Below are 26,624 nucleotides of genomic sequence, written 5' to 3'. Positions count from 1 at the left end.
TCTCTAAGGTTTAGCGAGAGCAATCAAATCTCATGAGTGACTATGATTTTTGTATACGATAGTGTCATGTTTGACTAAGAAAATTAAATCCGGTATTAATAAAGTTATCGAAATGTGTCATGAGCAATCAGGCCTGTCCCTTGTGGTGAAACGTTGCAAACTCCAGTTTCCTAAAGTGATACAGTGCGCACACTGATAACAGTGATAACAGAAACCCCTCAAGTTCCAGACATCCAACATACGTGGTACTTTCTGCCTGTATAGAGAATTCCAGCTTAAGAAAAATGCATTGGTCTTATGGGCCTTGGCTAGTACATGGTTGCCGCAAGATGCCTCTGTTAGAAGAAAGAGTAAGACATACAGTAGTAGTACCAGTGGCGGTTCCTCGGGGGAGGGAGGGGAGGAACGTCCTCCTCACATTTTTCTTCTTTTCAAAGTAAATAGCAAATAAAATATGTGCCTTGAAATTCAAGGAAGATTCGATAATTTTTAAGTTCACAGCTATAAGAAAACCTCGGTTGATCGAGTTTTAAACGACGCGCGCTCATGTGCTGCTAGAAAGATACGAGATTGTTTGTGTGGAGGAAAGCCAATCCATTCCTCCTTTACTGCAGTTAGCACACATAGACAACAGCGCACTAGCGGCCAGAGAAAGAAGCAGAGTTTTAAAGCGAGTAAATGAACGGAGAGGTAGGAGATCCTCCTCTGAATCAGCGCATGGGCGGGAAATAGAAACCGACTGATCGTGCAGCAAGCTCGCTACCGCTGCCATCTAACGATGTTGCATTCAACCAGTCTATAACACATCTAGGAGGAGGCACAATAAAAACAGTTTTAACGCAACGCTATGAAAGATACCATATAAACATTTTTAAATTATAAATAAAAAATATTATTCATTGCACTTTGTATAAGCTACTATTCATGGTTTAAAACTTGCAAGGATATTTGAAAGTTAAAGTCGGGTTTATATAAAACAAATAGGGAATAGTTCTACGTTAGTATCGCGGATCTTTTTGGCCCCTGAAATTCACTTCCATTCATTGTGTACTAGACAGGGCAACAGCCAAGTTGTCAGTTTTGTACAAATATATTTGAAATTGAAAGTAGTACTCCAAACTACATTATTATTAACATAAAAAATTAATTGGCCACCGGCAACTTTGAACAATAATGGTAGTATGACTTACAAGAACTGACATTCTTCAAAAGCATGTGATATTGAACTTGTAAAATGTACATGTGGCAACACAGACCACGTGGGTGGGTGCAGTGTTCTCGCTTTCCTCAGATTATTTTCCATTCCCATTTCCGCGGTTCCGATTACGTGTTAGTAGCTAGTCTCTTCCAACACGTGTGATGCTGTAGTGTGCTCGAATAATGCTGCGAGGTGAATTTCCTTGTAATTGTTAATTTTTGCAATTATTCAACAATGAATGGAAGTGAAAACATTATATATTTTGGAAAATTTAGGAAACTCAGTTTACAAGAACAGATTACTGCTATATAAAAGAGAAGGCCAACCCCAACACTACCTGGTCTTACATGTATGCATGTTGGCTAATTTGTAGCATGTTTCATTCAAGAAGGTGTCATTTCGTCCTGTTAGGCCTACCTTCTTTCCTCCTCTTAAGAAATACGCAAGAGCCGCCACTGAGTAGTACCTCTGTCTCACTCTTTGTTCTAGCAAGTTTATCGCACAAGATAAGTATATTGAGTCCATTGAAACAAAACTATTAATGCCATAATACATAGTACATTATGTTTTATATACATTATAACTAGACTTCGGACATTTAGGCAAGTAACCAACTTTTAGACATCTCAACTAGGCTCCATAATGATCGAAAGTAGACATTAAATACAGTTTTAGGACCTAAAATGTTACTGCAATTACAAATAATAGTACCAGTAATAATAATAATAATAATAATAATAATAATAATAATAATGAACTGTGTTAAACATTAAGACAGTTATTTTATTGGGTTAAGAAGTGCTTAAAATACAGATTTAAGATTATGTGTAGCACACGTTTTCCGTTATTAAATATTAAGAAGCGCTTATAATATAAATTTAAAATCATGTGCAGTACACGTTTTCCGTTATTAAATGTTAAGAAGTGGTTATAATACAAAATTTAGAATTTTGTACAGCACACTTTTCCGTTATTAACTTCACACTATAATCAAACAAGAATCTACGTTTCATAGCTGATGCCTTTATTGTTTTGCTGACAGTTAAATTTCGTGTACTTTATAAAATAAGCGCAGACAATGTTGTACGTGTTTTAACAGTGTGAAATCTTGGCCTCATCTTATCACTCCTACTTGTCTATCAGCGGGGATGTTTAGCAAGAGAGCGGAAGGCTATTCCACCAATTTAGCTGTTATCTCGTTATTCGTAAATGAAATATATGATAATAATTTTAGAGGCGTAACACAATTTTAGTACATGAAATGGCTCTAGTTCTCACTGAAATTATGTTCTACGAATTAAAGAAAACGAATTAATTCCCAGTTCTCATGAAAAATTCTTATAAATAGTTGATGGAACAGCCCCATATGTTCAATGCTATTTTCTTAACATGGAATCCTCTATAATAATGCTGTATACATTATCGAACAGTCAGAATTGTATAATTTAGTGCAGGACTTAAATTTGGGGGAGGAAGTTAGATGTGCTCCAGGTTGCAATGGCGGAATACGCTTGCTGATGCTAATCAGAATTACAATCTACACTGCAGGAGCGGCAAAGATGCTAACTCACACGAGCGACCTCGCGAAGCGTGCTATAATACTCGTAAGGACTGTTTACGTATCTCGTACCGAGGATAATGGAAGGATGAATGTACTGAGCAATGGTTGAACAATTCTGACGGTGCGCCGTACTTATCAGGGGTCAGGAATAACTAACTTCATTATTGAAAGAATCTCAATAAATAAATTCTGTCCCATCTGATTTATTTACAGTATCGTAGTAGTAGAAATAAACCTGTCTGTACGTGTAGAAGAAATTTATTCTTAGAAACGTATATTATTTCGAAAAATATGCCGTACATGAAGTATGTTACTTAAGGAAAATGGTAAACGAAATGAAGGAACTACAAGGGCTTATAGTTTTTTTAGCAACAGAATATAACAGGACTAATAATGCAAATCAAGATTTCAGGTATAACTCCCTGTAAAGTTGATTTGAATAATTTCGAGGAAAAATTGTTCCGGAGCCGGGTTCGATACCCGGCTCCGGAACAATTTTTCCTCGAAATTATTCAGGACTGATAATTCTTATTCGTTCACAGTAAATAGATATTTACAGTATGATTATTTAGTCCTGACAGTCGCCGGCGATGTGCGCCTGGGCCAGGCGAGTCCATTTAGTTACGCCAAGGGGTGTTTGGGTTATTCATTCGCTGGCCTTCGGAGCGATCGGATGTCATGCGTGCGGTAGAGCGGTATGTTTCCAGTACAACTCAGCTGTACTGAATTCCTTTACCGACCGCTCGCCCTTATCTCTACTCCGGAACTCTCCCCACTCCTTCTATCACTTCCCCTCTTTCGCGTCGCTGAGCTGTCAAGACTAAATAATCGGTCTGTAATAACGTAGACACACTTCAAATATACTAAAACAATAGGATTAAAAATAACACATTTGTTTAATTAAAATAATTCTTGAAAATTTTACATATTAGTTTTGATTTTGGCAGGTGTCATACTGACTTCTAATTTCATGGACACTTCATACATAAATATTCTGTTACAAGATAACTTTTTTTTATCTCTTCGAACAGTATAACAATAAAACCTTTGTATCTTTAGAACTTATTTTCTGGGCTTTCTTTATTTCTTAGTTTAATTTCGCAATATACGGATTAAGATATTTTAATGCTGCAAGCCGCAAAACAGCTTTTAATTTTGTATCCTTTATGTTCGCTCTCACTCTTGGCTTCATACACTTCATTGTAGACAAGAACTTTTCACAAGCATATGTCGGGCCTACTACCAAACATGGACAGTACAAATTTACATAATTTTGTTTTAAATTGTGTTTTTTGCACATCATGTGCTTCTTGAATATTATATATTTCGTATTTCTCCATTTGAATTCCTAAAAAGGAATGTCACTCCCTAGTCGAGGTTAAAACGGTTTGAAGATTTACGCATCTCTCCTCCCATGTACACCCTTGTTAGGTGCGCTTGGTTTCAGTTCAGCGCGTGCGAGCGAGTGACGGACAACTAGTGACTCCTATGTGCAACTTGCTCATACGCGCGCCTATTGTCGTTCCTATCTACAGGAAACGTCATGAAATGTACCAAATTTTTCTGACTTAAAAATCATATGTCCTATATGCTCTTGTAGTTATAATAATAGTTTCTTGACTGAGCTGGGAATCCAGCATGATCCTAATGAATGACTATTATTTTTCGATGCCATAAGGTTTAGTTTAAACGCAATTTTTCTCCACAGTGAAAGTAATACATTTACCTCTATTTCTATACTTGGAAGAAACCTATTATACAATGTCCATGATTTGTAGTTTAATAATTCCAAACAATATTCGTGGTAAATATATGAAGACCTTAGGATAATTTGATTTCTTGAAGCAGGAAGTGTTTACCAAACACTGTTGCTTCATCTGTTTGTGGGAAAATCATGATAGAGAAAAACACTGTTTTATAAAACATTATGAAGCGAGAAAGGAATTTATCCCTGGCTAAAGCAATGTGACGTACATTTGGAGATGTGAACTTCCATAGCGGACTATCTGTAAAGCAGTAACCCCACTAAGCCTGCCTGCGATTCTTACGGTTTTTCATAGTTCGAGCGCGAGGTAATGAACTTTTTAAATCCGACACGGGCAGCCTGTGGAGGCTGCAAAGCGTTACTCTGGTTTGCAACGGTTCCTTCACTCATTCGAACTCGAGACACTGAGGTATACATTGCTTTACTCCTATTCCGCTGAGCAACAACTACGAACAGTACAAGCCTGCATGATATGATGACGCAACTTATCCTATCCTCGTAAAGCATGGTTAAGAATTAACTCAGCCCGAGCCCAGATCCTGTTCATCTCTGCGTTCAGTGCATTCCACTATTGAATGCCGCGAAGGTCTTTCCTGCTCTTATTGCACATAAAGTTAGGACTAGTTAAAAATATAATTGAATTTAAAACTTTTTCAAATGGGTGAATAGAGGACAAAGTGGTTTTTGCTATTTATTGGGTTGTTTCCCAGTTTATCATACTAAATTAACCTAGGGGATTTCCATCCGAATTCAAGTATGGTAGCTTCTAAAAGATGATTTTTTTTAATGGTGCCTTAAAAAGGCACTGAAGCCATAGGAGAGATGAACAGTAGACAGTACGAGTCTCTAATAGACAACATTTACTCCTGTAGTATAGAGACATTGGGTATCGAATGTCGTTGAAAATGCATTTCCACGATTCTCACTTACGTAGACTTTTTTCTTGAAATTTTGGTTGTTGTTAGTAATGAACTGGAAAAGCATTTTCATCAAGACGGGACGTTAAGTAAGGTCGCTTAGGTTCCTGCAATGATCGCGGTGAAGAGGGTTGGAATTGTGACTCTAAGATAAAGCTATCAAGTAGCTAGCAAGCAAGCATGCATTTTTAGGGCCTATGAAGGTATGTGTGTATGTTATTTCTCTTTTTAACATGAAAAATAATTTAGCGCCGATATGAATATAGGCCTAAATATAAGAATCTTTTCTTTTTACTTAAAGTCCTGAGATTATAAGTAGATTGTATCATTTAAATTAACATTGAATAAACGTAGCATTGCATTATTCTTTAGTGTGATCTAGATCTAATAGAATAAAAATAAAATGTTTTTTACGAAATCAGCTGTTTTTATCCTGGAGGCGTGAGAGGTTCCCCCTGTTAATAACAATACAATGTATGATTACTTAAAAATTGCATTGTCAGAATTATTGAAAAATTATACGAGTACATTGTTATCTGAAATACTTCCAAATTGCTTTAATTGCCATATTCCTTACACTAAAACTACCCAACATAAACTACTTTCGCGTATTCTGACCATACTGAATTTGTTTTAATTTTCTGTTCATGTTAACCTACGTTTAATTTTTAGTTATAATATAGTACCATATAGGCTTATATGTCTAGCTTGCAGTAGAGTAAAAGTTTTTGCATTTCCCCCCCCCCCACTTACGTACATTATTTAAGTTTTCATGACTTCTTCATTCAACCATTTTGACACCGTAGTTCTCCAGTGAAGTTATGGTAGATAAAAATCGAAAATCGAATACCATGTAACTGATTTGCCTTAAGATTTCACAGTTAGAAAACAATTTGTGCATAGTTGTATTGGACACATGACTTTCATAGAAAGTTTCTGTAGTGTTCTTCTTAGGAAGATTGTTCACAGAAGTATTTGGAGACTTCGATCTACAGTAGGCCTATATGTTCCCCACCTGTTAGGACCGGAGCGGAATACAAATGCACTTTAAGCACTTGAGTCATCGAGGAATTCACTCTCAATGATGCATTAAAAACGAGAAGTCTTTTCTTCATTTGTGACTAGTTGGTAGATATCTGAAAAATCATTTTTTCACAGTTTTTTAGATTAGTTTATGTTAATATACGAGTCATAGTACGTGAATAATTTTAGAATAAAGTTCTCTCCAAGAAGCCCCGACCTTCATATGGGCGTCGCATCCACCACAGAAACACGTCTTTACTACATATTTGTAGAAAACTTTTAATTGGCTTTTCATCGTTCCCGCTAGTACAGCCATGTCAAGGTCAAGAGCACGTAGACGGTTCTGCGTGCGATCAAGCGCTCACTGGTTGCAATGAATATATTCTGCAGGCAGCAGCAGAGAATGAGAAGAGGTGAGCAAAGTGAACTCTATTGGCCTGTCACTGCAAGATGAATTAAACTGTTTTTAAACAATAGATAACGTGTTACATTCACACAAGACAAGAAGAAATCAGAACATGTTTTGTAGAATGTACCTCTCTAATAAATGCAATGAATTTTAAAATAGTAGGCTACAATAAATAAAAAACATAGCTTCTCCTTAACTTATATAGTTTCAGATAATAGCTAGAATATAATTAATTTTATATAATTATCTAATAATCTTTACTAGTATAAAACACTGTTTTCCTGTTTAAACTTACCAATACAAAAGTGAAAGAAATTACAGGTCAATGTGCATACGGAAAAATGTAATAATAGGATTGCAGCAAATAATAAACGTAGTATATTGTTTTACCTTAGAGGTTTTAGATAATGAAGTTTACCTAATTAATTGCTATGTAACTGTTACACACGTAATAATGTACAGCTGTCAAAAGAAAAAGTGGCCGCTCTCCTGAAACAAAGTTCCCTTCGGGTATCTTCGCTATAATTCGGAGACAGGCGATGTTACATGTTGTTGGACCACGTTGCCTGATATCTACAGTTATAATTGAAGTATTCTCTCTGTGATTCGATAGCGTAATGGTAGCGTTCAGGCCTCTTATTCATGAGGTCCTGCGTTCGACTACAACCCCGTGCTTTTTATGTTTTTTTTTGTTCTGTTTTTGAGAGAAACAAACTATACATAATGGCTCCTTTCTCTTTTACGATTATTTTAGTAATTAACATCAGGTTCATTAATATATTATGCTATGACTTTATCATTATGATATTGTGGCTGCAAATGGAAAGAAAAAATATTTTATTCTCAATAAAAATATCTTTCGTGGCATAAACAAAAGAAATTTACTGGCGTCGGCCTTAAAACATTCAAACAATTAAGCGTTCAAAAAACAAAACAAAAAGCCACAATTCAATATTTAGTCTATCTTCCTCTTATCTCGATCATCTTGCAGTCGAGTGGGCATGGAATCGATTAGTCTTTGCAAATAGCGACTGTTCTTAGACACGATATTCCAGGCATTCTGAACATACCCACATACATAAGTGTTCTGTCCATGGGCAGGTCTTTCATTGCAAACCCAGCAATCTCCAATCTTTCCTATTTTCTGCCTTCTTAGTCTCGGCATATGATCCACATATCCTAATGTCGTCTATTATTCTTTTCAACCAGAGACCCAACAAATTCCTTTTTCTCTTTCTAATCAGTTTCAGCATCATTCTTTCTTCACTCACTTTTTCAAACACAATTTTATTTCTTATTCTGTCTGTCCACTTCACACGCACCGTTCTTCACCACATCCACATTTCAAATGCTTCAATTCGTTTCTCTTCATTTCGTCGTAATGTCCATGTTCCTTCCCCATACAATGCCACACTCCACACAAAGCACTTCACTAGTCTCTTCCTTAGTTCTTTTTCCAGAGGTCCGCAGAATATCCTTCTTCTTCTATTAAAAGCTTCCTTTGTTCATGTTTGCAGTTTTTCTTGGGAAGGATAGGCCTAAATGCGGTAACATCCCGTTGCTTTCCGCACACCACTATCTCTTTCGCATCTTATTAAATTCCAGGGGGCCCGAGCGTGGAAATGAGGAGAGTGGATTTGACTAATTGGGCCCTCCGGACTTCACCGAAAGTCACGGCAAGGGTTAAATATTAATTCTATCAGGATGTTTGACCTGATCAGAGACCGGGAAATCTCAATTAGCCTTTGCCCCCCGCATCCTGGACTAGCTTCTACGAATCATCAGAAAATCTTAGAGTGTGATTGGGCCAATTTTTCCGAAAATGTTTCCACACTTTTGCCCTCGTAGCTCAGCGGACGAACGTCGAAATTTAGATGTCAACGTCTCAGGTTCAATTCCTCGTTACTCCTTTTCATTTTATTGTGGTTGAAGATAGTATAATGTAATAATACAAAGAGAAAAACTAATACCAGTATTATGCAACTGGATTTTTCCAAACCTAATATTAAATTTATGTTATTTATATCGCTAAAGAACGATTACAATATAAATAACTTGAATATTATTTATACAGTATCACTAAAGAACGATAACAGAATATAAATGATAAATATCGGTTTGTTTAATTAATATAAGATATTATATAATACTTATTTAATTATCTAAATAAAATAACATATTTTACAAAGAAAGATAGTTATTTGTGTTATAATAATTACTTACATAAAATACAGATTATTTATATTGCGAAAGAACAATAACAATATAAATAACTTGAATATTATTTTATAATACTAATGACGGAAAACAGAATATAAATGATAACTTGAATATTATTTATATCGCTAAAGAATGATAGCAATATAAAAAAACGTGAATATTATTCATATCGGAATTTCACAGATTTATTACAGATGTATTTAAGAAATTGTAGAAGAATAGTAATTAGTAACAGTGTCCTATTTATTCTTCTTGGAGCCAAATTTGTAACTTTTAAAAGTGGTTACTATGTTGAAGTGTATGAGTTGTAACGGATGCTTGATTTGTTATGTATGTGAGTCAGTTATGTGATGCTTGATGTCGTCGCAATTTTGTAATTATAGTTTGATTGTGTTTGTGTGGCTATTGTGTATTAATTTATGATGTATGGTACGGAAAGCTGCGTATTTGTGTTATAGAAGTGTTACGTATGTGTGTTGTTAATGTTTTTGTATGTTTCAAATTGATACCTGATATTTATTTTGCAATCGCAATGCCTAATTTACGGTTTGTTTATGTTTTGTTTACATCGCGTAAGCTAATTTAATTTTCTTTTCTATTTCTCTTTATGCTTATCTTTTTTGTGTATGAAACTATAGCCCTAACATACATATGTAAAATAGGGCTAACCACCATTGGAGATACAATAATAATAATTGTTATTCATATCGTTATAAAACGATAACAGAATACAAATGATGACTTGAATTTTATTCTTATCTCTAAAGAACGATAACAAAATATAAATAACGTGATATCCATAAAGAACGATAACTGAATATAAATGATAATTTGAATAGCATTTACATCGCTAAAGAACGATTAAAAAATAAAATGAAAACTTGAAGAAGGCCCGAACCCACAACCTTTGAACCATTAAACAAGCACTCTACCGCTGGCCTACGAGGCGCAGACATGGAACACTTTCATAGTTCGGGAACTGCTTGTACAAGCACATGCATCGTGTAACATCGCCGCGACCCGAAGTGGACTTTGAAAATATTCGCTGTTCACGAGTGCGGCCACTTTTTTTTTGACAGCTGTACATACTTATTATATGAGCAGCACATTTCTAGGAAAAAATTGAAATTCCTGACTTCTCATCTAATACAGAAGTACGATGAAAGAGTAATGGAACGGAGAAAAATTCTCTCCGGCGCCGGGATTTGAACCCGGGTTTTCAGCTCTACGTGCTGATGCTTTATCCACTGAGCCACACCGGATACAACTCCGACGCCGGTTAGAATCGTCTCAGATTAAGCTCCAACTCTCCGTTCCATTACTCTTTCATCGTATGATGACGCAGAATATTTGCATGGAAATATCATATGTACTTCGGTACATTAAAATAATATACATGATATGCGTAAATCACTTCGTGATTTATGACGGCGCTTATTCCGTCGGATCCCGGCCAACTAGTCACTCATATCGAGTGCACCTCAGCACATGTGTGGACTTCGGTCCTGCGTTCATAGACATCTATGACGTAGTGCAGAGGGCGGCCACTAGAGGGAACCCAAGAGTTGGAGCTTAATCTGAGACGATTCTAACCGGCGTCGGAGTTGTATCCGGTGTGGCTTAGTGGATAAAGCATCAGCACCTAGAGCTGAAAACCCGGGTTCAAATCCCGGCGCCGGAGAGAATTTTTCTCCGTTCCATTACTCTTTCATCGTATGATGACGCAGAATATCTGCATGGAAATGTCATATGTACTTCGGTACATTAAAATAATATATATAATACAGAAGTGTTTTTTCTTGTTTTTGCCGACACTAACCTCTTTATGACCAGCGAAATTATGTTTCCTGCAGCATGATGTAGCATAGCACGCTTATCATCTCCTGATAATCTTGGTATTAGTCTTGGTTTTGTGAGGTTCATAAGTGAGGGGAATTGCTAACATACGTGCTTACTGCCAAAAAAAAAAAATAGAAATTACGCCGCAAATCTTCATACCCTGGATATATTACCAGGCAAAGCGAACTTCCAACTTGACTCTGCTCAGGCAATTCAAAGAACCTGGAGAGAACTTTTCCTCTGCTTAACCAAAGGACATCATAATGGTAAGGACCATTGTCAAACTGAAAATCTATGGACGACATATCTTCATAATTTTTAGACAATTCATAACGAGTCTACGCTATTAGCATCCATACTTTTTGTACTGTACTTTATTCTGTAAACTTAAATGCAATGCAGCGAGAAAGAACCTCTAGAGTACATCTATTTAATGTCAATAAAACAACAGAATTTCAGTACATCATTATGTACATCAGTTAATAATTTCAGGCGTTTCAAATTGCTCCTCTTCGTAACTAAATGCTTCCCATATATCAGACGAACATTTTGCCTTTTTCACTCATAAAAAGTCAGGAGTCCAGTCAGCCTAAAACTAACTGAACGACTTCTTCTCAATGTGTAATGTACAACCCTTGAGTTCATCAGAGACTTGTAACCTGCGTGCCGTAATCTAACTGAATCCTTGGTGTTGTTCTTCGCCGAATATCACTGACAACCTTGTCATCATTGATTCGCATGATTTTCCCGCAGGATAGAGGAATCTGCTTTCCAAGAATTCCAAGTTTACTGAGAAAAATTTCTGCACATTTGCGTCGTATAGCACTTCATATAAAACTGATAGCGATGCGATGACTTCCAATAATGCGTGCGCGAAATTCTTTATATCTCGAAGACGGGGAACTCGTTTATTTTTGTCTCAATTCACGCGCTGCTCTACAGTGAACTACTCTCTAGAAGCTCTTTCAAAATATAAAATATTTTCATCTGCACTGAAGAGTTGTTCACAATATTGCACTGTCTTCTGCGTTAGTTTTAATGTAACACACGCTTCATATTTTGAAGCCACTCTGTACTCGAATAACTTCAGATTGCTTGTTAAGACAGTTGAATAATGCTTTTGCTAGTGGCTTTTAGGGTTGGTTAATGAGCTGACATTATGGAAATTCCAGACTGTGCGTTGTTAACTGTCAGAACGAATTCATTTGTTGAGTGGAAGCTAAGTTTTACTGACTACACTCATGAAAAGAAAAACTGGTCGGCATAGAAACGTCATCGTGACAGCCGTGCAGTGCAGTTGTACTGAAATTTTGCATCATACCATGTTTATCATTTTACTTAGTGTTTTCTCCCGCACGCCTTTAGAACGAGCCGAACTCTGTTAAGCTGTTATCTGTTTATAATTTACATAATGATGTAATTCATTAAACTTCCAAATACTCGATTTTTTAAGTTTGTATTATAACGTGATATTAATTTTATTCCATTATTGCTGTTGTAATATTTTGCCTATATTGTGTTTTGTTTTTGTTAGTATGGCAGTGAGAGATTATGAGTGTGTTTTGTCTGTTTCTTTGAGTAATCTCAGAAACCACTTAACCGATTTGGATAATTCTTTCACCATTGGATATAGACTATAATTATGTCATTACTAATTTCGGCAACTCCTGAGTGAACCGACGATTTAGCACAAATGGTAGGTAGGATTAAAACAAATCCGTATGGAAAGAAAACTTGATGTACTGTCGAAACTTTTTTATTACCTAATTACGTATTGGGTGAGCCACGGTAAAACTTTATTTGGTACACATAAAATACTAATTTTGTATTATTTTTTAATATGTATTTGTTCATGAAACATATTTTACGAGTGTTGTAAGAGACGAGTATTTTCCCTGGGCCAAAAATACAATAAAATTAATATTTTACCTCGGAGCTCACTAAACATGTTCATTTTTCATTTTCTATGTTATCAGATTCATTTTGCAAAGTACTATGAAATGGCATTCCTGTGCTCATTGTTTATTCTGTGTTTCTTAAACTATCCTTGTAATAAAAAACGGATGTTCCCTTGACCAATTGTCGTACTTTAATTATCTCCTTCTTACGTCATAGTTTCATGTGGTAGTCTGCCAGGTTGTTACAACTGAGATACCTGTTAATTGTTTTTAATTTTAACAGGAGACTTTATAGAACAGGAAGGGTAACATTGAGAGAGGAACAGAGGTGAAAGGTGTTGGAGAATGAGGTCCTTAGGAAAATACTTGAATCTAAGAGGGATGAAGTTATAGGAGAATGGAGAACGTTACACAGTGCAGAACTGCACATGTTGTATTCTTCACCTAACATAATTAGAAACATTAAATCCAGATGTTTGAGATGGTCAGGGATGGTGGACTTAATGTGTGAGGGCACTGAACCTTCGGGTTCCTTAAAATTCATTTGTAAGTAAGTATGGAAACCATAACTGACCGAGTATGAAGACTCACGCTCAATGGGGTGGAGGTCGGTGTGATGACTCACAAGCCATAAGTCGTGCTAAATATGTTGGTTTGCTAATTATCCAGCCTGGAGTGTTGTGCACTACTCAGAACTGTTACCTATTGAGTGTATAACCTAAGTAATCACACCATAACTATAGAGTAGTTTGTTATATTTTTTAGGTTATTTTCAATGTTTGAAGTACGTTTTTCCTCCCGTGTGTGTTATTAGAGAATATCGAAGTTTCACCCTGTTTTTTTTTTAGTGTAGGTTGGACTTTAATAAATAAATTGTCCCATTTTGTAAGTTCTGTATACAAAATGAGACCTTGCGGTTGTCCCTTGCTCTACCGAGAATCGTGGCAGACAGAATCCCGGTCCCCCTGTCTACTACAGGAGCGGTAGTGCGTGTGGGGCTTTGAATTCTATTTGTGCTTCGTCCATTTTGTTGGATAAGTATAAATTGCACATTAATAATTTCGGGTATTAATCTGAGAAAAGCTATATACGTTAACATTAAGTAGATATGCTTATCGCTTTGATATACTTCAAAATGCAAAACAGAAATCTCAGTTATCCCCAAATACTTCTGTCTCATGGAAAAAGATTTGGAGACTTCATAAGAATGAATAAAAACGGGAGACTCGTTTACGCAATAACAATGCAAACATTTCAGCGGCTCGACCATGAGAATCTAGCATTTAACGCTTTGAGTGACTTGTCGATAACAGAGTTCGATCCTACCAGACTCGAGAAATGGAAAACAGCGCTGTACGTTCTCAGAGAATTAACGAACAACGAGAGCGTATTACTAGAACCAGAGAGTGGCATTAAGATCCAAAATTTAATATTCATTATTCTCATTTGAATGACATTCAACTGGGTAAAATGAGTAAAATATGCAATAAATGCAATTCAAAAAGTGGGCTGAGACAAACAGATTATTATGTAGCGCTCGTGGAGAAGTTGTTCTGAGATTCAAGAGCCCTCACAACCAATTAAAAATTTACACACTTATAGGAGTACATCTGATATAAACATACTAAATGGCATAGTTTGGTGCAAAAGAAATAGTTAAAGGCTATTTTATACTAACATTTAAAGTTGAAAGATAGGCGATTTATCATTAAATTAGAAGCTAAGAGTAACCAGAGCAGTGAGAGTAACAACCCTCAGTTCTTAGTATATTTTGTTTCAGACCCTGACTAATATTGTCTGTTAGGTCCAATATAGTGCCAAGCTTAAAAGTAGAATTTATTGAATAACTGCAGAAAGTATTTCATGATAATAACAGTTACATTCATAGTTTTAAATACAGCCTTGATAATAATTAATTAGCAAACGACTTACAACTTATAATAAACTAATTACTGTATTCAAAGCTGTATTTGAAATACAGTATAATAGATTTATGTTAATGATATTATTTGTTTGTAACGGGTATGGCTAGTTATATACAGGGTGATTCACTGGGATTTACCGTCCTTTACGGAGCTTATTTCCGAAGACTTTCTGAGCAAAAAGTGTCATATAAACATGGGTCCTATTCTCAATATTTACAGAGTTATGTTTCGTTATTGGAACGCATTGCTGTGAACGCGTTATCTTAGCGTGCAGTCAGCAGCCAGCGCGAGCGCTACGGAAATCAAAGGTAGGTGTATGCAGTTACGCAGAGCGACGCGTGCCGTTCACAAGCGTGCGGCCAAGTGTACTCAGCGGACGGCGACATTTTTTAAAATGTGTTGTAAACTCTCCAAGACTGTAAATTAAGATGCAAAATTGAACTGTAAATAATTAAGTCGGTGGAAGTGGTGTGATTTGTAATAATTGTTGTGATAAGTGAGTAAGAATAATGTAATTTTCTAGTTAAAATAGAAAAAAAATGTCTGTAAGAATCAACTAAGGAGTTCACAGCACATTTTTAGCTCCATAATACTTGCCAATTAAAGAAATGATACTTATGAATGGTTCATTCTCTATTTGTATTATTCTTTTACCTTCAAACTAAAGAAAACACGTATTTTACAAACAACTTTAAATTAGTGTAACTCTGAAAATGTTGAGAATAGGAACTATGTTTATATGACTTTTTTTGCTCAAAATGTCTTCAGAAATCTCTCTCTCTCTCTCTCTCTCTCTCTCTCTCTCTCTCTCTCTCTCTCTCACACACACACACACACACACACACACACACACACACACACACACACACACTCACTCACACTGGAACCATTATTGGTTCATCCTTACTGTTTCCAAATAAGCGCCGATTTTTTTGTTCACGTCTTCCTCACCACATACCTCGTGAATGCTGCGTCCACACGGACATTTTGACCTACCTAGTGAAGGAGTTCCAGGGCCTAACCAGCCACTGGACCATCCTGTGGTCCCGCCTCCAAGGTTCTGCTGCTGAACTGCCAGTAGTCTGACTGTTAAGGCATATGTTATCAGCATAACGCCCAAAGGAATGTAGAAGCAGACAATAGAGCCAATGAGCTTATAGAGAGGGTCTGGAATTTGACACGTGCCCTCCACCAGCACTGACTCATGATCCTGGAACCGAAACGTTGTCTGAGTTTGTTGTGTTATCCACCGACTTCTCTGACATGTTAAAATTGGGCGGACGGTCACAATGCCTGCAACTACGTCACGTTTGAGTTTAGACTAAGCTACATTGTACATACAATATGATTAATTAAAACAGTAAATTCTCAAAATTCAACTAAATATCTCCCTCCATAGTAGGTTGTAAATAAAGCTAGTCTGGCTTATAACTATTCATAAAAAGCAATAGTTACATCCACAATAAAATTATATATTATACATACACAGTACGTTACATGATATTATGCTATGAACTATGCCTATTGCTTACCCATTTTTTGCGTTCTGCGACGATCACTGGCTGCAATAAATCTATATACTAGCCCAAATCGAGAAAGTGTAGTAAATCCTGACGTATGTATGTGACAAACCATAATGTGGTTTATTGTTTTGTGTCATGCTGTTTCTTAGCTATGTTTGAGCCGTTGCGTTGGAGAGAGTAACGTTCTTTTAAATAATATTTTAACTTCCGTCACCATTTTGTCGAAATACTTCGAGAAAATCGCTGATTCTAGGCACAGTGTGTCCTGCACAATCTTCACTTCAATCGCAAAGGATGCTGCAGCTATATTTCTGAACAAATATACAGTAGACTTTATCAGTTAAGCGGCGCGGCGTTTTTGCTCTCTGTTCGCGCGCTGTCAAGACGACTCTGATAAATAGATGTGTGCGGTAGTTAACAGATAACCTTCTTTGACCCACTCTGGTCACCTATAGCCCGGCAACGAACGTGCGCAGAAACCAAATGCTCCCATTGGTTATACTGAAGTGAGAATTAAGTTGTCTTTAATTAATTGAAGAATACCGATGTCCTCCTGTGAAGTACGGTTTACGCTAAGTAGTGTAATATAGCATTGATCTATTCCTGCTACACCTGCGTTAGCGTATTTTAGGCTAATCTTAAATTATAAAATGGCCTGGCTTTCTGTGAGGCCTCGCGTTATCAGTTAGTGTGTGTATATGTGTGTGTGAAAATATGACGTCATGCGCGAAAGACCGTTCGTGCGACAAATTCAAATCAACTTCGCAACTACCTGAAAGCTAGATTTGCATAATTCACGACACTGTTCGTTTACAGAAAACCACAATTTAAGTCATACAGAATTTGTGTGCACTCAAGGTTTGTTGGTTGCTTGACGGTTGTCAGCTCACTTTGAGGTCTGTGGATATAAAGGGAAAAATTGAGTCGGCGTGGGTTAGAGTCCCTGGGTAGCTCATTTGGTAGAGAATTTCTGCGTTTAGCCAATGGTCTTGGGTTCGATACCCGCCCCGGAACAATTTTTTCTTGAAATTCAAATCAGCTTCACAGGGTGCTGTACCTGAAAGCTAGATTTGCATAATAGCCTACACGTTACTGTTCGTTTACAGAAAACCACAATTCAAGAGTTTTTGTGCACTCAAGGTTGATTGCTTGATGGTTGTCAGCCCACTGTGAGGTCTGTGGATATAAAGGAGAAAACTGAGTCTGTGTCGAGTAGAGTCCTTGAGTAGCTCATTTGGTAGAGCATTGGTGCGTTTAGCCATTGGTCCTGGATTCGATACCCGGCCCCGGAACAATTTTTCCGTTGTAATTACTCAAATCAACTTCTCAGGGAGCTATACCTGAAAGCTAGATTTGCTTAATAGCCTATACGTCACTGTTCATTTACAGAAAACCACAATTCAACTCACACAGAGTTTGTGTGCACTCAAGGTTGGTTGCTTGACTGTTGTCAGGTGACTTTGAGGTCTGTGGGTATAAGGGGAAAAATTGAGTCGGTGTCGGGTAGAATCCTGGGTAGCTCATAAGGTAGAGCATTGGTGCGTTTAGCCAGTGGTCCTGGTTTCGACACCCGGCCCCAGAACAATTTTTCCCTTGAAATTATTCAAATCAGGTTCATAGGGAGCTATGCCTGAAAGCTAGATTTGCAAAATATACGTCACTGTTCGTTTACAGAAAACCACAATTCAAGTCACACAGAGTTTGTGTACACTCCAGGTTGGTTGGTTGGTTGGTTGGTTGCTTGACGGTTGTCAGCCCACTTTGAAGTCTGTGGATGTAAAGAGAAAGACTGAGTCGGTGCCGGGTAGAGTTCCTGGATAGCTCAGTTGGTAGAGCATTGGTACGTTTAGCCAAAGGTCTCGGGTTCAATACCCGGCCCCGGAAAAGTTTTTCCCTTGAAATTATTCAATTTTAACGAGTGCCATAATTAGATTATCCACGAGTTGGATGCAACACTTTGACATATTATTGGTATAAATTGTAGGAAATAAATTATGAAATAATTCGGTATCCATATCTGAATCAGTGTTATGCTTGTATTGATCATATCTATTAGGTGCGCCGGCATTGGCATTGAATAAAGAGAAATGGATGACCTTGCAGGTATTACAAAGTCTAGTTATACCTAGGTATCAAATTTTGTGTTACGAATGTTCGTTTAGTTTGTTAATATAGTTTCTTTGAACCACAGAACTGTTTTATGTGATATTATAAAAGTGATACAGAATTGTTAAAAATTGGAAATAAATGATACGTTACCTTCTGTCCTGCATTTCATTTCTTGTTACATGGCGCGTAGATGCGGTAAGCAAGATAACCAGACGAGTTGTATGCATCCCCACCCAAGCGTTCCGGTATTACGTCATAGCGAATATGTCATTGCTGTTATTGGCACCCTTGCCATAATAAACCGATTACGCACGATATAGGATGTAACAACAACCTGTTTATAATGCTAGGATGGCATAAAGGCTATTTGAAGGGCAATTTCCTGGTGTTTCTGCAAGTCGTTCAACTATTCATGGTGTAGTAAACCAAAAGAACTTACACATAGAGTGCTTACGGAGGATGTTTTGGACATTTGATTTCAACTAGGAAGTACTCCTAAAATCCTCTATGTGATTTTCTCAACAAACAGGAATTCCCTATGGTTCGGTTCAGAAATCAACAAAATTATTAAATCTGAAACCCTATTAAGTTACATTGACGCACGAATTAAAATCTAGTGATCCATTTTCTAGACGCAGGTTTTGCTAGTCGATTTTGACCCATGTTCATGCCAATATACCGGTACTGGAATACAGAAGACTCTCCAATGAAGTGCCCCTTCACAATTAGAAAATCTGAGTTTCGTGCGCCATTACTGGCGATTCAATTATAGGACTTTTTTTTTTAGCAAACAAACGCCGATAGGTTCCTACATTAACCTGATTTTGCAGCATTGTTTAATCGATTGACTGAAAGGGGGCGTAATATCGTGTGGCAAATCATTTTTGTACTATTCGACCAAACATCATAGTCTACTGACTTGATTTGAAAATTCGAACCAACCTGCTGTGAATACATCATCAGATAATGCCATGTACAATATATTATTCTACTCTAGAGAAACGTAACTGTTGTCATTACAGCTAGTTTCGAAGTTTTGTGAAAAAGCAAAGTATGAAGAATTGCCCCACCTTATTGCGGCTGGTTTTAATCTCTAGGCCTACTTAACATTGATTTCAATTTATATTCTATACAAAGAAAGAAAAATAGAAACTGTAAGCATGCATACTGCCTCTGTGGTCTGTTGGTCAGCATGCTGGCTTACAGGTCTGGAGGTCCCGGGTTCGATTCCCGGGCCCTGCTCTCGGTGAACTTTTTTTGAAGAAGAAAAATTACCTGGGTGTCTAGAGTCTGGAAAATTTGTATGAATGTGAGTGTGATTGTGAGTGTGCCGGGTTAATACGAGGCGCATCCAGAAAGTAAGTTTCCCGATTTTTTCCCCTTGAAAGTACACGTAATTAGCCGTGTCAATTGCGCATGCGTAACAGATCTATGACGTATTAATCATATGCCAGCCGGACAGGTCCCGCCTGGTGCCAGTAGCGTGGCAGCAGTGGTCCGAAATGGAAGCTCTTATTCCTTCTCCCGCCGCCTGCGAGGTTCGGTCGGTGATAAAGTTCCTTAATGCACAAGGCATTGCGCCAATTGAAATTCATCGGCAGCTCTGTCAGGTCTATGGGCCGATCATCATGAGTAAGCAGATGGTGCGTCGCTGATGTAGGCAGTTTTCCGAAGGTTGTCAAAGTGTCCATGATGAAGAGCGCAGTGGGCGACCGTTCCTCATCAATGATGATCGTGTTGAGCTGGTGTGGCAGTGCATCATGGAGAACCGTCGCTTCACGATTACGGAGCTGAGCAGCCATTTTCCGCAGATATCGCGATCCTTGTTGCATGAGATTGTCACTAAGCACCTGCTGTTCAAAAAAGTGTGCCAGGTGGGTGCCGAAAAACCTGACACCCGAACACAAAATGCAACGTTTAGGAGCAGCACTGACATTTCTGCAACGGTATCACGATGACGGCGACGAGTTCCTCGACAGGATCGTCACGGGCGATGAGACTTGGATTTCTCACTTCCCTCGGAAACCAAGCAGCAGTCAATGCATTGACGGCATAGTGGATCTCCGGTCAGGGCGAAATTCAAACAGACGCTGTCGGTACGGAAAGAGATGTGCACGGTGTTCTGGGACAGGAAGGGCATTCTGCTCATTGACTTCCTTCCAAGAGGTGAAGCAGTGAACGCTGACCGTTACTGTGAAACGCTGCGAAAATTGCGACGTGCCGTTCAAAACAAGAGGCGTAGAATGCTTACTGCAGGTGTTGTGCTCCTCCATGACAATGCTCGTCCACATACGGCTCGGCGCACAGCAGTTGTTTTGACGGAATTTGGCTGGGAGTTGTTTGATCACCCACCCTACAGTCCTGATCTTGCTCCCAGCGATTTTCACGTTTTCTTGCACCTCAAGAAATTCCTGTCCTCCAGTGAGCGTTTTGGCAACGACGAAGAGCTGAAGACGTCTGTCACACTCTGGTTCCATTCACAGGCGGCAGAGTTCTACGACAGAGGGATACAAAAGTTGATCCCACGATACAAGTATCTCAATTCTGATGGTGGCTATGTTGAAAAATAGTTGAAACATTGCTGTACCTGTTGCCAATAAATGTTTTCCTGAAAGTGTGTGTTCTTTTTTTTTAAATAGGGAAACTTACTTTCTGGATGCGCCTCGTATTAATTAGCCAATCATCAAATACATCAGGACTGTCGCTGGGCAGTAACCTGAACACAAGTTTCAGCGTCACATTGTTGACAAGTAACTGCATCTGTGAACACAACCATAAAGCACTAACGGATGCTATAGAGTTACCAACAATGAGAGAGAAAAAAATCATTTAAATTTTCCATTCATTCATTAAAATTTTTATTATCACAGCTCGAATATTTTATATTAAGAAAACAGAATTACCTATTCTGGACATTGTTTCGTTCATGCACAGAAAAATGGAAACTGTAGAAAAAAAGGCTGTGTAATTACACATGTAGTAATAATAAGGAATGCAGAAATATGAAACTGTAATTACTCGAAAATACTGGGGAACAAGCACATACGAACGTCTGTCAGGGCGTTGTGAAATATAGACATAATGGTGAAACAGAGCTTGGACTCGGTAATCTTTATTTTGAAGTATTGAATTTTAAAGGCCCATGTTTTGATATTGATGTAAACCTGTTTTCAGTTTCTCATTTTACGAAAAAAGGAAGTATTACGGTGATGCTGAAATAAATTATCAGATTCTCATGGGAGTATGTATAGTTTGAGTATTCGATACCGAAAACGTTTTGGTATGTTCTCTGCTCAGTTCGTCTGTGTAGTGAGATTTCTCGTAATTATTATTGGACGAATCTTGTATGGATCATCTTAGAAAAAAATGACCGGCTGCAATAGGCTAAGTCCCCTTCGGAAGATTTCCATTGACTTTGTGGGAGCTTAGGTTTACGTGTGAATGAATTTCTTATGCAGCGGCAGAATTCCAATAATATGTTGCCAGTGTTCCAAGTGATATTGTTGCCTCAATCCCATGATCCCATGATCGTGTTTGCACAGTAGACTAAACGAGAGATTACGAATTCAAGACTCCTCTCTGTTTTTCCTTTATTATTATTATTATTATTATTATTATTATTATTATTATTATTATTATTATTATTATTATTATTATTATTATTTTATTTTGTTTTGTTTCTTTGTTATAAATTAATACGACAGACTTTTCTTTTTGTGAACCAGGCACTGTCCGAAGCTGTACTCGGGCGTCGGAAACTGCACACCAAAATTTGCTACCTGGATTTCGGTCATATAGGAACTGCACATCAATATTTTCTACCTCGATTACTGTCATATGGAAACTGCACACCAAAATGTTTTGTACCTGCTTTGCCGATCTGTACATAGTTTTAATTTACCAAACTGATTTAATTTTGTTCGAAATGGAGCGTTTGTTTACATCTCAAAGTGAATAGGGAAATTTAGTGCTTGTATATGAGGACTGTAAATTTTATAAAGCAAAGGAGTTGAAAAACTATGAACTAATGTGGAGGTGTTGTGTCAGAAAATGCAATGCGAAAATTTATGCTTTGCTGAAAAATACGAAAATTATTAGAGAACGCGGTGAGCTTAACGTGTGGTGGACATTAGCATATTAAATCGGCAAATAATTAATGCAGCTACGAAAAGAAAAGCCATCGGATGTTAATAGCAACCCATCAAAAATATTTCATGCTATTTGTCAAATCTTGCCCACAGCAAACCTGAAAGTTCGTGACATGTCTCGAATAAAAGAGAACTTATACAGATCACGAAGAAAACTTCAGCCTGTTCTACCTAAATCGCAACCCGAAGTTCATGACAGATTGAGTAATTTAAACTTGATTACTAATCGAGGCGAAGATTTCGTTCTTTTCAATTTACTAAGACAGTGGAATAATTATATTTACCTGTGTTTCCAATCTGACCTATTATGTGGACTTGTTACAATATACATGGACGGAACTTTTCTTATTGTCTTCAGTTTTCATACCAAATGTTTACAATTCACGGCGTAAGGAACGATCAATATACCCCTTTGATTTTTTGTACTTTACCTAACAAACGTGTTCAAACGCAAGAAAAGCTATTGCAGGTAATTATAAATAAATGTACAGCGTGCAACATGAGTTTCGCGCCATCTAATGTAGTAACAGACTTTGAACTAGCTATAGGGTAAAGTTGCCTAATTCCGTGATACGTTTTTTTCACTAATTGTCACGGGATTGGGTATCTTGCTAGAAAGTTCGCCGATGTCAAAAGTAGGCAAAAGATGCACTCTTTCGAAAAAGATGTCTGGCGTTATGGTCGAACTTGACAGCTTTGACTGATATTCGGTCTTAAAAAAGTATCACGGGATTAGGAGCATCACGGAATTAGGCAACTTCACCCTACATGCTGCAGTGGTGAAAACTTGGGAATGCGTTACTGTTATACTCGTACTTTGCCGCTTCCATCTTGCGCAAGCATAGTAGCTTAAAAGTATGTAGGACTGGCGAAGGAGTACAAAGACAGTGAGATAGGACATTGGCTCAGGATGGTTTATGGAATAATGTATTTGAATCCAGAGGAAGTCGGGGATTTCTTCGCTATGGAACTAGCTGAGGTAAAACCGATAGATAAGACTTGAGAAATTTGCAGATTATTTACTAGAAACGTACATCTTTGAAGATGCAGATTTCCCTTCCACTGTATGGATAGTCATGACTGCATTGACCTCTCGCTCAACAAATGGCTGTGAATCATTTCACAAGCATTTTAATGTCAGTTTTTACAGCAGTCATCCTTCATTTTATAAATTCGTGAATCAACTTTAGGACATACAAACTAAGACTTATGTATATTAAACTGCAAAGGAGTGAAGGAAGGAAAAAAGTGAAGTTTCGATGTAAAGTCATCCAAATGCAAAAGAAGCATATTTTGTAAATTGTGTAGTTTCCGGGTAGGATTAGTGGGTCCCTCGAAAAGCGGTGTGCAGTTTCCGGATTAAAGTGTGCAGTTTCCATCTACCCAACCTAGTAAATTCATGCTACCTGAGATCGGTCATTTTTTGTCTAAATCTGTATCTATTCACCGTTGAAGATTCGGCAGTGATTCATGTGATTTGTGATGATATTCACCTAAAATTGATGTTTTTTTTTTAATTATTAAAAATACTATATGTACAAAATGTTGAATGGCTCAATCGCTTGTGGTTATTTTCCTTTCCTTTTGTTATCTAGACAAAATGATGTAGTAGCTACTATATACGTAGCTTTTAAAAGTGCTTTTGGCTATTTTCCTTTCCTTTTGTTATCTAGACAAATGATATAGTAGCTACTATATACAGTCTCTTTTAAAAGTGATTGTTTGAGGAAAATTAAACATTATCGACTTAAGAAAAGAGCAAGCATCGGTGAAGTTTTCTCCCTCCCAGTAGCGGGTGCTTGGCTTTTGCATCGTTGACTCCATTGTCTCCCTCTGGGAGGAATATACCGTGTTTGAAGTCACTTTGCCGCAGATATGATCTCCAGCGCACCTCCTCCTGTTTCTTATCTCCATCCTTAACCTTAACTTCCTATTACTTTTGCCCGTCCTTCTACCTACAACCACCACCACCGCCGCCGCCGCCACCGCCGTCGTCGTCATCATCATCATCATCATCATCATCATCATCATCGCCAGGTATTTATGAAGATTCATTTTATAATTTGTGTTTTTTAATATTGGTGTCGACAGAGATTGTTGGAGATTGATGTGTACTCTTGGCGGCGATTAACGGAAATTTTGGAAAATACAATTATTTTGGAATCGGAGTGTTTTTAGTTGGTTATTTTTACGACGCTGTATCAACACCTTAGGTTATTTAGCATCTGAATGAGATGCCCCGGTGGAATGAGTCCGGGGTCCAGCACCGATAGTTACCCAGCATTTGCTCATATTGGGTTGAGGGAAAACCCCGGAAAAACACTCAACCAGGTAACTTGCCCCAACTGGGATTTCAACCCGGGCCACCTAGTTTCGCTGTCAGACGCGCTAACCGTTCGTTGGATTGTGGTAAAGGTGCGGTATGGCCAATAGACAGTATTTGTTGGATTGAGATTGTATTTAACACATTAATTAAAAACGAAAAAAACTTGCAGTCCACAAATTAACACTTTCAAATTATTAGTGAAATGTTCAATTCTCCATCTTTTGAGTTCACTAATGTAATCAGAACATCTGGAATACCATGTAATGTAGCCTACTTTGCATATAAGTGCATATTTTCACAAAGTATTTTCAATACCTTAAGACCTATATACGGCATAATTATAAGATTTACTAAGATCTTTTCCTCTCATGAACTCAAAAAGTAGGGAGCTGCGTGGGACATAGAATGTGTGAATCACCGTGATGAAATACAACACTCAAACTTCACGTACCAGATCGCTGACTTTAATTCCTCCATAAAGAAAATTTGTGTTAAATGCCCATCAAAGAGTTCAGTTATTTAGCTCGACAGCACCTAATATTGCACTTCTACCTGCACTTGTGTTAACTTGATGGCGAATGTGGCTCGATGCTGCCTGATATAGGGTGGAGCAACGTTCATAGCGCATTTCAAACTCTCAACATATGAGTGAACAGCTGCCTTTTATTTAATTCTCTCAGTGTCAAATAGAAGAAAAAGGAATGCCATTTACCTCTCAATCTTTGAAGATGATTTCTGACAACTGATTGTCACGCCACACCATTGGAAACTGTCCATTAGGCCTGCTTTCTTCGTACGTATCGTCAGGGATATTGGAGTCCAGCTCTGATGCGGTTCTTCAATTCTAAGATAGTGATAGGACGTATTGGGAAGATTCCTTGCTTAAGGTACCCCCAAGCCCGTAAGAAGAAATCAGCAGATGTCAGATCCGGGGACCGGAACGGCCGAGGAATGTCGTGTCGAGAAATGGTTTTCTGTGAAGGAGCTTTCATACTGTCCTTTTACTCAGTTCTGGCTTATGATTACAGACATGCAGTGCTTCTAAAGGAATTAACCCACCTTGCAATGGTGCGAGCGTCTACCACTCTTCCATGACGACCCAAGTTAAAGTGTCGTTTGAATATACGCTGTGTAGCAATTTAAGAGTATTTCTTGAAATAGACCTCTACTGTGAAAACACGTTGCTCTGCAGTCCACACTTCCATGTCGAACAAAATGGTAGCTCTTTGACAAACGAACGCTACCGTCGTCTGATGAGAATTATTGCATTACGTCACCGTACGACGCGAGTCAAAACATGCTATGAACGCTGTTACACCTTGTATATTGTGCTCAGTTAAAGAGGTAGTAATTCATTGGAATAATCCTGCGTCTATTGAGACAGCTCAAAATATGTACTGCCTAACAATGAGTTGGGAGTGTGTGTTGTATTTATTCTGCTCATTTTTTTTTTTTCGGTTTACCAAAGAAATCACGTCACTGAAAACTGTTAGCATTCCCTTATACGTGTCACTAGCCACTTTTTAAGAAACGAGATATAATCTGAGCTCTCTTCGTAGCAGTGAAGGGGGAAAAATAAAATAAAATGTGACTATCTTTTTTTACAAATCATGGATTTCAAACATGCGATATTCGAGATATTCTGGAAGAAAGATCCTCAATCGCACCGTAAGATTTATCTCTGTCTGCAGAACAATTTAACGTTACCTAAATATTTCTCATTAACCTCGTGTGACTGGAAAGAATTTTTTAGGATACAAAAA

At 37.7% G+C, this 26,624-nt stretch overlaps 1 protein-coding gene across 1 annotated transcript in view; it reads right to left on the bottom strand.

The window, feature by feature from the left end:
- Nucleotides 1–26,624, bottom strand: part of 5-HT2B (5-hydroxytryptamine receptor 2B) — a 123,709-nt gene that overhangs the window by 21,122 nt on the left and 75,963 nt on the right. The window contains exon 3 of the mRNA XM_069845776.1: nt 15,752–15,965. Within this exon, the coding sequence (XP_069701877.1) occupies nt 15,752–15,965 (214 nt within the window). The remainder of the gene's footprint in view (nt 1–15,751; nt 15,966–26,624) is intronic.

This window comes from Periplaneta americana, chromosome 14 (genome assembly GCF_040183065.1).
Source record: "Periplaneta americana isolate PAMFEO1 chromosome 14, P.americana_PAMFEO1_priV1, whole genome shotgun sequence".
NCBI classification, from domain to species: Eukaryota; Metazoa; Arthropoda; class Insecta; order Blattodea; family Blattidae; genus Periplaneta; species Periplaneta americana.
Note: the sequence above shows the minus strand (reverse complement) of the source record. Positions and strands in the feature narration are given on the sequence as shown.